The sequence below is a fragment of the Physeter macrocephalus genome, chromosome 7, assembly GCF_002837175.3.
Source record: "Physeter macrocephalus isolate SW-GA chromosome 7, ASM283717v5, whole genome shotgun sequence".
In the NCBI taxonomy this organism is placed as follows: domain Eukaryota; kingdom Metazoa; phylum Chordata; class Mammalia; order Artiodactyla; family Physeteridae; genus Physeter; species Physeter macrocephalus.
In genome coordinates, this window is record NC_041220.1 from 141,117,386 (window position 1) to 141,130,690 (window position 13,305).

At 38.4% G+C, this 13,305-nt stretch overlaps 1 protein-coding gene across 1 annotated transcript in view; it reads left to right on the plus strand.

Moving 5' to 3' along the window:
• Nucleotides 1-10,499, plus strand: part of RAB33B (RAB33B, member RAS oncogene family) — an 18,801-nt gene extending 8,302 nt beyond the window's left edge. The window contains exon 2 of the mRNA XM_007103825.4: nucleotides 7,406-10,499. Within this exon, the coding sequence (XP_007103887.1) occupies nucleotides 7,406-7,846 (441 nt within the window). The 3' untranslated portion in view covers nucleotides 7,847-10,499. The remainder of the gene's footprint in view (nucleotides 1-7,405) is intronic.
• The last annotated feature ends 2,806 nt before the right edge of the window (nucleotides 10,500-13,305 follow it).

Here is a 13,305-nt window from a genome sequence, read left to right on the forward strand (position 1 = left end):
TACCACAAAAAAACAAAAAAAAAACAAAAACAAAAAAAAAAAAAGAATCTGCCTGCCAATGCAGGGGACATGGGTTCGAGCCCTGGTCCGGGAAGATCTCACATGCCGCGGAGCAACTAAGCCCGCGAGCCACAACTACTGAGACTGCGTGCCACAACTACTGAAGCCCGCACGCCTAGAGCCCGTGCTCTGCAACAAGAGAAGTCACTGCAGTGAGAAGCTTGCGCACTGCAACGAAGAGTATCCCCCGCTCACCACGACTAGAGAAAGCTTGCGCGCAGCAACGAAGACCCAACGCAGCCAGAAATAAATAAATAAATTTATTTTTTTTTAAAAAAAGAAAGAAAATAAGAGGACAACCTACAGAATGGGAGCAAATAGTTACAAATCATATACCTGACAAGGGTCTAGTGTCCAGAATCCATATGTGTGCGTGCAAGTGCACACGCACACACACACACACTTTATCAATAATAAAAAGACAAATAATTAAAACTGGGCAAAGCATTGAATAGACATTTTTTAAAAAAAAGAATCTGCCCTTAGTATTTAGCAATTAGGTTGTCATTTTTGTTGGAACTTGATATTGGAATTTAAAGTAGAGATTCATGAAATATTATTAACGTATATTTTATGTTATCTTTATAATGTTTAAAATGGGAGTAATATCTTGTAGAAGCACCTATGAGCCATTTTCTTTCTTAAGATGTTAAGTATTAAATTGGGGAAAATTGCTTTGAAAATACTTCCTAACTTAACATTTCCTGGGACAAAAGCATGTCACTTCCTTAGGTTCCAGAGTGTCGTTTTCTTTTTTTTTTTAAAGCATTGTGAACCACTCCACTCATAGCTAAAGCTCAGGATTTTTCTAGGTTATCGTGAGGTTTATTCCCCACTGGGTATCTACATGTGTCTCTCTCTTTCGGTCAAAGTTTTCTCTAGCCTTCTGTGGCTGACAGTTTTTATTAGTTGTCCTGTCCTTTCTTTGCCGGGTCTCTCACTGCCCCTTCCGCAGCCCTCTTGCCCTCACCTCAGTGTCCTGTGCAGACCTGAAAGGCAGCAGGCAGCATAACAGTGTGTCTGTGTCCTGTGCCTTCACTGGTTCTAGCAATTCGGTGAGTGAAATTTTGAAGCTTCCTTTTGGATACACTCGGCCCTCCATATCCATGGGGAAATATTTGGGGAAAAAAAAATCTGGAAAGTTCCAAAAATCAAACCTTGAATTTGCCCACTGCTGGCAAGTATTTACATAGCATTTACTTTGCATTAGGTATTATAAGTAATTTAGAGATGACTTAGAGTATACGGATGTGTGTAGGTTAAATGCCAGCACTACGCCATTTTATATAAAGGACTTGAGCATCCGTGGATTTTGGTATTTGGGGGGGGTCCTGGAACCAGTCCCCCATGGATACTGAGAGACAGCTGTACTTTTTTTTTTTTTTTTTTAATTTTATTTATTTATTTTTGGCTGCATTGGGTCTTCGTTGCTGCACACGCTTTCTCTAGTTGCGGCGAGTGGGGGCTACTCTTCGTTGTGGTGCGCGGGCTTCTCATTGCGGTGGCTTCTCGTTGCGGAGCACGGGCTCTAGGCGCGCAGGCTTCAGTAGTTGCAGCACGTGGGCTCAGTAGTTGTGGCTCGCGGGCTCTAGAGCTCAGGCTCAGTAGTTGTGGCGCACGGGCTTAGTTGCTCCGCGGCACGTGGGATCTTTCCGGACCAGGGCACGAACCTGTGTCTCCTGCACTGGCAGGCGTATTCTTAACCACTGCGCCACCAGGGAAGCCCAGCTGTACTTCTTTGTAAGTGCCTCACTTAACATAGTATTTACTTTTACGGTTCTCCAATAAAGTATGCAGAGTTATTATTTACGACTTGTTGTTTCCTGGAAGTCTTGATATGATTAGAATGTTTTGAGCAGGACTGATGAGAAGAGGGGTATCGCTGCGTCAATCCTATAGCCTAAAACAAGCAAGTGGTTTTCTTAAGGATAAACATCCTAATCATCACCACTTACGTTTATTGAGGACTTCTGCGGTTCTGTGAGGCAGGTCTAAATTCTGCATAATTTTTTTTTTTAACCTTTAGTTTGTTAAAACAAATAGAACAAATGTATGTTTGTTGTGGAAAACAGAGAAAAGTAGAAATAAAGGGGGAAATTGCCTTAAAGACAACCATTGTTAATGTTTTGGTATATTTCCCTTTCGTGTGCTTTTTATTATTCTTGTAACTGAAAAATATACTCTGGTTAAAACATTATCAATCATTCTTCATTGATGAAAGGATTTTTTAAAATTAATTTTTATTGGCGTATGGTTGATTTACAATGTTGTATTAGTTTCTGCTGTACAGCAAAGTGAATCTATTATACACGTATCCACTCTTTTAGATTCTATTCCCATATAGGTCATTCCAGAGCATTGAGTAGAGTTCCCTGTGCTATACAGTAGGTTCTTATTAGTTATCTTTTCATATATAGTGGTGTGTCTGTTTCAGTCCAAATCTCCCAGTTTATCCCTCCCCCCCGCCCCCCACTTTCCTCCTTAGTAACCAAAGTTTGTTTTCTATATTACATCTGTCATCTGTGACTCTATTTCTGTTTTGTATATAGGTTCATTTGTATCCATCGATGAAATGATTTTTGAATACCTGAGCTGCAAGAATGTTACTAAAAGGGAAAAGATCAGTTCCAATTTCTTTGGACAGCTTTTATGTAGGTCATCCAAATTATTCCCGATATCTCTTTCTGAATGTTAAAGATACAGTTTGAAGTGGGTTTTGTTTTTTTCATTCTAAAAAACTGAGATATTTAAGATTTGAAAACATACAATTCAGTGGTTTTTAGTATATTCACAAGCCTGTGTAACATCATCACTGTCTAACTCCGGAACATTTCGTCACCCCAGAAAGAAACCCTACACCATGATCAATCACTCCTCATTCCTCCCGTTCCCTCAGACCCCGGCAACCACTAATCTACTTCCTGTCTCGAGGGACTTGCCTTATAGTGGACATTTCATATACATGGAATCTTACAATGCATGGCCTTTTGTGTCTTGGCTTCTTTCGCTCAGCATAATGTTTTCAAGATTCATCCATGCTGTAGCATGTGTCAGTACTTCATTCCTTATTATGGCTGAATAATGTTCCATTATATGGACATACATTTTATTTCCCCATTCATAAGTTGGTGGATATTTGGGTTGTTTCCACCTTTTAACTATTATGAATAATGCTGCTATGAACATTTGTGTACAAGTTTTTGTGTGAACATATCTTTTCGGTTCTCTTGGATATACACCTAGGAGTGGAATTGCTGGGTCATATGGCAACTGTCTCTCTCGCTCTCTTTTTTTCCCCCCTAATTTGTTGAAGTGAAATTCAAGTAACATCAAAGAAACTATTTTAAAGTGAGCCATTCAGTGCATTCATAATGTTGTACAACCACCGGCTTTATCTAATTTCAAAATATTGCCATCACGCCAGGTAAGATCCCTCACCCATTAAAGTTTCTCCCCATTCCCCAGCCTCCGGCAACTACCAGTCTATATTCTGTCTTTATGGGTTTGTCTATTTTGGATATTTCATATAAGTGGAACCATAGAAATGTGACCTTTTGTGTCTGGTTTCTTCTACTTAGCATATTTTGGAGGCTTATCCATGTGGTAGCATGTGTCAGTACTTCATTCCTTTTTTTTTTAAGGTCTTTATTGAATTTGTTACAATATTGCTTCTGTTTTATGTTTTTTGGTTTTTTGACCACAAGGCATGTGGGATCTTAGCTCCCCAACCAGGGATCAAACCCGCACCCCCTGCATTGGAAGGCGAAGTCTCAACCACTGGACTGCCAGGGAAGTCCCTTCATTCTTTTTTATGGCTAAATAAAATTCTGTTTAACTTTTTGAGGAACTGCCAAACTTTTCTAAAGTGGCTGCACTTACATCCCCACCAGCAACATATGAGAGTTCCACTTTTCCACATTTCTGCAAACACTTGTTATCGATTTGCATTTGTTTGATGGCTAATGATGTTGAGCAGCTTTTCATGTACTTATTGAACATTTGTATATTTTCTTTGGAGAAACATCTATTCACATCCTTTGCCGATTTTTTAATTGGGTTATGTGTCTTTTTATTATTGAGTTGTAAGAGGTCTTAAATATTTCAAATACTAGACCCCTAACACCTGTATTATTTACAGATATTTTCTCCCATTCTTTGAGTTGTCTTTTCACTTTCATGATAATGTCCTTTGAAGCACAAACATTTTTAATTTTGATAAAAGTCCAGTTTATCTGTTTTTTTCTTTTGTTGGTTCTGCTTTAGGTGTCATAGCTAAGAAACCATTGCCTAATCCAAGGTCACAAATATTTACCCCTATGTTTTCTTCTAAGATTTTTATGGTTTTAACTTAAATTTAGATCTTTCATCCATTTTGAATAAATTTTTGTATATGGTGTGAGGTAGGGGGTCCAACTTCATTTTTTGCATATTGTCCCAGCACCATTCATTGAAATGTCTGTGCTTTCCCTCATTGAATTGTCCTGGCACTCTTGTAGAAAATCAATTGACCATAGATAATATGGATTTATTTCTGGACTCTAAGTTCTGTTCCACTGATCTGTATTTCTAATCTTATGCTGATAGTACACAGTGTAGCTTTGTAATAAATTCCGACATCTATAGCTTGAAACAGTTTTAGTTGTATGCTGGGTGTTTTTATCCTTAACATGTTAATTGGGATTTTTTTTTAAAAAGTATTTTTCTTAAAAAGGAAAGTTGTATTTTTTAAAAATTATAATTTACTTCATTAGTTCTTTGCATAGTTAGTGTAGCTAGTCTATGAATGCTTATTTTATAGGGTCTGAAACTAAATTTTACTTTTACTGTTGAGGAAGCAAAGGCCTAGTGGTGTAAGTAACCTATGGTGGGTACACAGTAGGTATTTAATAAATTTTTGTTGATTTAGATAGTCTTAGATGTTATTAGTTCTTAGTTTGCTGACAACTGTTTGCTTCTACCTCTGATTTATATGATACTGAGTCTTTATGGCCCACCTGTCAACTGTGTTGCTTACATCACAAAGTGGGTATTTTTTAACAAAGTACTTTGTGAAGTGGTCTCTAGGAGTGCATCAAGGCAGAACCTATACTTTCCTGAGTAAATGTGACTGTAAGCAGTAAAGGTTTTAAACAGTGTACATAGCAAATAATTTTAGGATAGCACTCAGCTACATGTACAAGGAATTCAACTATGGTGATTTAACCGTGTAAGGTTTTATTTTTCTCATGTAATAAGGAGACCAGGGGCAGCAGTCTGTATGATGGTATGCTGTCAGCAGTATTCTATTTATGCTAGACTTCTGCTCTGTCATTCTTGTGTGTGGCTTTCTTCTTCATGCTTATAAAATGGCTGCTGAGCCTCCCAGCATGATATTCCATTCCAGGCAGAACGGGTATGGCGAGAGAAGTGCAAAAGGCACGTGCCAAATGCTCTGTCTTTTTTAAAAAAAATCACAAATCAGTTTATTTTTCTAGAAACCCCCACTGAAAAAACTATTTACAAATTATTAGCCAGAACTGTGTCACTTGTCCCCCTAGTTCCAAGAGAGTCTGAGAAATCAAGTTTCTACAGGCATATCTTGTTTTACTACACTTGCAGATGGTGCATTTTTTACAAATTGAAGTTTTGTGGCAACCCTGACTTGTCAGATGATGGTGAGCATTCTTTAGCAATAAATTATTTTTAAATTAAGGTATGTACTCTGTTTTTTTAGATAAATACCATTGCACACTTAATAAACTACCGTATAGTGTAAACGTAACTTTTATATGCAGTGGGAAACAAAAAAATTCATGTGACTCGATTTATTGTGATATTTGCTTCATTGCAATGGTCTGGAACCAAACATGCAATATCTCCAGGATATGCCTGTATAATATTTTATATTTCCACCTGGAACAAAGTTAGATTTATGTTAATTCGGAAGAAAGGGAGAATATTTCAAAGATGGAGAAATTTGAATTAAAAAGAGCTACCACCAAAAAAGATGAAAAAAATCAGAGCTGCTAAAAACTAAGGTAGCATGAAAGACAGTGGTGATCAATATTTCCATCTCTAATCACATTTTTAAATATATTTATTGATTCATTACATCTTAATTGAGCACTTACCATATACCGCCGTGTTCTCAGCTCTTCCTGTCTTACATCCTACTTACTCTGGGTGTCATCTACAGTCTCCCCTCAATTTCCCTCTCCTTCGGTATTGCTCTAGAGAAATCACCAGTTTAGGCTATCTAAGCAAATCTGCCTCTAGTCTTTTCCATTGTGACCAGTACCCTCATCATTTAACTTTTTTTAGGAACCAAACAAAGGCAGGCTAAATTCAGTGTTTTAAGAGAATCATAACACATGACTTGTATTTAGCTTTATTTATTTATCTATTAATAAATTTACTTACTCATTTATTTTTGGCTGCGTTGGGTCTTCATTGCTGCACGCGGGCTTTCTCGAGTTGCGGCGAGCGCGGGCTACTCTTCGTTGCGGTGCGCTGGCTTCTCATTGCGGTGGCTTCTCTCGTTGCAGAGCACGGGCTCTAGGCAAGCGGTCTTCGGTAGTTGTGGCACGCGGGCTTCAGTAGTTGTGGCTCCCGGGCTCTAGAGTTCAGGCTCAGTAGTTGTGGCACACGGGCTTAGTTGCTCCGCAACATGTGGGATCTTCCCGGACCAGGGCTGGAACCCGTGTCCCCTGCATTGGCAGGTGGATTCTTAACCACTGTGCCACCAGGGAAGTCCTGTATTTAGTTTCAGATATCATTTTCCCCAACTCCCCCATATTTCCATTAGGAGGTATTGGAATATTTTTATTGGTAGAGATGTTTAGGATAGATAAGTGATTTCCTATTCATTTAAAATTTTCAAAGGGGCCTGGATTTTATAGGATGTATATATATATATATGTATATATATGTTGATTTGGGGGCTAGATCTCTTGACTTTTCACATCTATCCTAAGTCTACTATTTTAAATTAGATGAGTGAGGGAAGGGCATATTGTAACCAAATTTGCAGGAATTAGACACTTCACATGTTTGTTAAAACCTGGTATCTGTTTCTCTTAGCGTTTTAAAATCAATTTTTGAGGTGTAATTTTTCTAAACAAACTTGATTTACTGAAATTAAAGTGCTAAATTGAAGTCTTTGTTCTGACACTTGCATTAATGATGTGGTAACTAGACTAGTATCATGAAATTTGGATCCCTTAAATAACACTGAAAAGGCATCACGGAAGGGAGCAAAGTAGTACAAGTGAAGAAGTAGGAAAGACCATGCAAAGGAGGTTCAATTTTTCTATATGTATAATTGGAATGAAACTTTCAGTTTTCCTTTCTCTCCCCCCACTTTCAGATCCAGTTATGGGACACAGCGGGACAAGAACGATTCAGAAAGAGCATGGTCCAGCACTACTACAGAAATGTACATGCTGTTGTCTTCGTGTATGATATGACCAACATGGCGAGTTTTCATAGCCTGCCATCTTGGATAGAAGAATGCAAACAGCATTTGCTAGCCAACGATATACCACGGATTCTTGTTGGAAATAAATGTGATTTGAGGAGTGCCATTCAGGTACCCACAGACTTGGCACAAAAATTTGCTGACACGCACAGTATGCCTTTGTTTGAAACCTCTGCTAAAAACCCCAATGATAATGACCATGTGGAAGCTATATTTATGACCTTGGCTCATAAGCTGAAGAGCCATAAACCGTTAATGCTTAGTCAACCCCCTGATAACGGAATTACCCTGAAGCCTGAACCAAAGCCTGCAGTGACGTGCTGGTGCTAAATCACAGTCTTTCTTGTACAATCTAATTTTGACTAAAGAGATACTTTTGAAATATGACAGTGATAAGTCATAGAATTTAATCTCAAATATAATGGATCATCCTGACACTTTACTGTTTATCATTGTCATGCTTATTTTTGTATTTTGTATCTACTTCATCAAGTTTGTCACTGCGACAACACAAGGAAAAAGTTAGTTTTCAGAGGTTGAGTGAAGCAGAGTTAGGATGAATCAGAACATCTTTCCATTGTGAGCCCCATGAGGAGGCTTCAAATGAGAGTATGATGAGATTTTAAGCGTCAGTGATTGTTTAATCCCGTGTTCCTGGGATTGAAAAAATATATTAAGGGTTTAGTATACTTACTCATATGTGCTTTGAATGGGAAGTGTTCTCAATAGGATAAAGACTGGTATTTGCCTCTCCCTAGAGTTCTTTCTTTGTATTATTAATGTACTTAAATGCATTATTATTGGTACATTTTAGAGCCAAGACTTTAGTTCCAGTGGAAGGAGAGAGCCTAGAATGTTTTCTGGTTCTCAGTCCATAAAGAATGACCTTTCCAACAGTTCTAGATGCTTGATATTTCAAATCACTATCAATCAGGTCTACAAAAAAAATCATTGTTATTTTTAAAAGAGTAATTTGAATTGTTTTCTTACTAAATTCTACACAATATACAAAAGTAAATCAGATAGTAAGGTGCTTTATACTTTATTTTGATACCTTTAAGCATTGAAAAACTAATTGAAAGATTTGAGGAGATGTAATTTGGGGGAAAATAGCTATACATGGTTCCTGGCTAGCACAAAAGACCTATTCCTGGCTTTTTGTCAAGCTGTGTGTCAGACATAGGATCTCTTGCTCTCCCCCAGCCCCCAATCAATTTAATGCCTAAAGGCTGAATAGGCAAATCATCTTCCATTTGGATTGTAACTCTGAGGGCATACGTGTAATTGCTGTGGGTCTACATTTTATTTCTGTAATAGTACATTACAGTACTTCTGTTGTTTAAATCTTTACATTTTTATGGTCACAACAAACTACTCCTCCTCAGTATAAAAAATAAATTAGATATTGAAAAATATCTAGTCTATCCCTTGGTGGTAGAAAGAATATTTCAAAAAGTTTTTTTACCCCAACTACTTTTATTTTGAATTTAAGACTTTGCACATAGGAAATAGTAAGCTTGCATGTGAAGCTATTACATGAATGGAATGTAAGCCATGAACTTTATCTGCAAGTGTGCACATTTACTAATTCTGAAAGATTGCTGAACTTAATAATTTTAGAGGAAATTAAGCCAAAAGATGATGATACTTAAAATATTTTCAGAATGTGGGAAACCAATTAAATATGTGATGTAATCTAGTTTAGGATTTTTTGTTTAATCATGATGGTGGTCCTGACTGGTTAATTTACTTATGAAAATTAATAATTCTATTAAATGAACTAATGGAAAGTAATAATTACAGGAAATAATTATTCTGTTTTAAACATTAGAGCTTAAGGAAAAACAAATTGGCTTTGTTTGCTTTTAAGAAGATTAATCCATTTTTCTTATCATGGTAGAATTAAAAATGGTTTGACTTTGTCTAAATTAGTGTTGATTTGCAACTTTTTTTTTTTTTTTTTTTTTCTTCGCGGTAAGTGGGCCTCTCACTGCTGCGGCCTCTCCCGTTGCGGAGCACAGGCTCCGGACGCGCAGGCTCAGCGGCCACGGCTCACAGGCCCAGCCGCTCCGCGGCATGTGGGATCCTCCCGGACCGGGGCACGAACCCGCGTCCCCCGCATCGGCAGGCGGACTCTCAACCACTGCGCCACCAGGAAAACCCTGCAACTATTTTTATAGTAAAACAATGACAGCTGTTACAATTGTCATGGGTGTAACAGTTTTTTAAAGAAGGGAATCTGTTTATTGCTTATCAAAACATTTTCTAAAGTGGGGGAAGAAAGTTTACAGACTTTCCAAGCACATTTTTTTTTTCAGTGCTGTTATTACTCATGTTTTTAAAAAGGTAATTTAACTTTATTTCTTTTTGTAAGAAGTTAGTAGTAAGTATCCTTTAAAGTTCTGTAAAAGGACTTATTTTTTCACTTTAATATTTATTAATTTTAAAATATTTGTAGTGATTTATTGTTTTAATTTTTTCTACATTTGTTTTTACTTTTAAAAAGAACATGCTTATCAGTTGAATGGGGTAAAGCTTTTAGATATTTTCCAAAATATTTATAAAACACAGACTATTGAGAAATCACTTACAAAATGGTGGCTATCAAACAACTAATTACTAATTTTTAAAGCACAGATCACACATTTTGTAACTCCTGTATGAATTTATTTTAACTGTGACCTTTAGTTGAAAACCTCAGATATGTTTTGGAAAAGTCATAATTTGAGAACACCAGAGGAAACTAATCCAGATTCTAATGAAGTTAGCTATTAATGACAATGCTTTATTGACAGTATATTGCTAATACATTTCCTCATGCAATCTAAACGAGAGTTAAATAATTTTGTTATGGAATAGCGTCACTGTAACTTTGCTCTCGTGAAGTTCAATAAACCAGCTTTGGCATAAAGAAATTGTGGTTTATTTTCTTTGTTTGGTTACTAGGTTGAGCATAAAATAAAACAAACAATAAAAATCTCTTGTTTTCCTCTGGCTTCCAGGTAGTATGTAATACATTAGGATCAAACAGACAAAAACTAACCCATTTGGAAATATCATTCAAGGTTAAAGAACTTTTCAGGAAAAAACCCTAAGTATTAAAATTAGCTGATAGGGTAGCTTTTGTATTTGTAAGGCTGAGTGATCCAACTTGTTGAAGAACGAACGCTTCAGTGCAAATGGCACATATCACAAGAGTGGTTGGCATCTGTATATTTAAAGGTAGAAGAATTTAGCAGGACGAATAACTATGAAAAGTGAGAAAGAAGAGAAGGGAGTAGGTGACAGGTATAACATTACAATTTCTGCGTTCAGATTTCTGATTTAGTTAGGCTCTTTACGAGAATGTTTTGTTTTGTTTTTAGAGACTTTTTTTTTGGCTGCATTGGGTCTTCGTTGCTGTGCGCGGGCTTTCTGTAGTTGCGGCAAGCGGGGGCTACTCTTCGTTGCGATACGCAGGCTTCTCATTGCGGTGGCTTCTCTTGTTTGCAGGGCACGGGCTCTAGGCTCGTAGGCTTCAGTACTTGCAGCACACAGGCTCAGTAGTTGTGGCTCGCAGGGTCTAGAGCACAGGCTCAGTAGCTGTGGCGCACGGGCTTAGTTGCTCCGTGGCATGTGGGATCTTCCCAGACCAGGGCTTGAACCTATGTCCCCTGCATTAGATTGGGGTTAGGGACTCTGAAGTTCGTGCTGCTTTCCCTGGTCAGTTTATTTCATATACGTTACTCTTCTGTTCAAACACAAAATTACATTATTCATGAAAGACTGCTTTTTAAATAATAATAGGTTGGTCAAATCTTTTGGGGGACAAACTTGCTAGAGCCCGTGTGGCAAATACTAATTCACTTCATTTGTTGGAATAACCTGATTTATCAAACATTTGTGTTAGGCAGTGAGCTACGTAGATGAACAAGACTGTCCTTGAAGAACTTACAACGTAATATATAAACAAATAGGAATTCTCCAGTGTACTGTGGTAAATGTAACTAAAGAGGCAAATACAAAGGACGCTGAGCACAGAGACTGGCGTGATCGTGTGGCTCCGATGCAGAGGAGGGGGTGTGCAGTGAGATGAAGGGGTGGTCAGAACACTGGGTGATGGAGCCAGCAAGGCAGGTTGTGACTGAACCGCCAAGTCGCCGTATGCAGTGGAATTAGGACTGACTTGGGTGCAGGTGTCAGGAACTCAGGTCACATCCGTCTACAAAGGGGGATTTAGCGTCAGGAGTCTGACTTGTCTGACGTTAGACTCCAGGACAAGGATGCAACTAGACCCAAAGAAGAGCTGGGATTGAGGACTCGGTCTCCTACCTCTGGGCTCAGCTTTGCTGCCTACCTTCATTCTCTCTCTCTCTTATAATTGGATTTCTCCACTCTTCTGGTTCACTTGGCAGAAGACATGGCCAGTAACCGCTTCTGAGCTTTTGCATGCCGCAGGCATCCAAAGAGAAATTGACTGAGTGTCAGTCCCAAGTCAAAATGTCTAGGCTGGCCTGGCTAGAGTCAGGTGCCCGGCCCAAGATCAATAGCCAAGAAAAGATCAGTTACGGAATTTCCACATTTGGGGGAGAAGGAATTTTGGGGAAGGGAAAGAAAAATGAGGATAGCCACACAAAAACATTTGAGCTTTACTATTTAGGCAATGGGTAACTAATGAAAGCATTTAAGCAAGGTAGTGAGTGAGACCATCAGATTTATGCCTAAAATTCCAGTGGTGAGGGGAAGGCTATGTGGGAATGGAGCCATGGTGGCCAGTTTACTGTTACAGCCTAGAAGAAAGAACTTTCGTTGAGCAGTTGACAGAAGAATATACCATACAGCACTTTTCTTCTTCTGTCTGGCTTATTTCACTTAGCGTGATGCCCTCCAGATTCATCCATGTTGTCACAGATGGCAGGATGTCCGTCTTTTTAAGACAATAGGGCCTTCCCTGGTGGTGCAGTGGATAAGACTCCAAGCTCCCAATGCAGGGGGGCCCGGGATTGATCCCTGGTCAGGGAACTAGATCCCACATGCATGCCGAAACGAAGAGTTTGCATGCCACCCCTAAGGAGCCCGCCTGCCACAACTAAGTGCAGCAAAATAATGAATAAATATTTTAAAATGAATATTTAAAAAAACAGTAATATTCCTCTGTGTGTGTGTGTGTGTGTGTGTGTGTGTGTGCGCGCGCACACGCATGTGTATCACATTTTCTTTATCCATTTATTTGTCAGTGGGCACTTAGGTTGTTTCCATACCTTGGCTATTGTGAATAAAGGCTGCAATGAATATGGTAGTACAGATATCTCTTTGAGATAATGATTTTGTTTCCTTTGTACACCCAGAAGTGGGGTTGTTAGATCATATGGTAATTCTGTGTTTAATTTCTTGAGGTATCTCCATACTGTTTTCCATGGTAGCTGTACCAGTTTACATTCCCAGCAAGAGTGTACAAGCGTTCCCTTTTCTCCACATCCTTGCCAGCATTTGCTGTCTCTTGCCTTTTTGGTAATAGCAATCCTAACAGGTGTGAAGAGATATCTCACTGTGGTTTTGATTTGCATTTCCCTGATGATTAGTGATGTTGAGCACATCTTCGTGTACCTGTTGGCCATTGGTATTTCTTCTTTGGAAAAATGTCTCTTCAGGCCCTTTTCCTATTTTAAAATTATTTATTTATTTACTTTTGCTATTGAGTTGCACGAATTCCTTGTATATTTTGGATATTAACTCCTTATTGGATGTGTGGTTTGCAAATTTTCTGTGATTCCATAGGTTGCCTTCTAATTTTGTTGATGGTTTCCTTT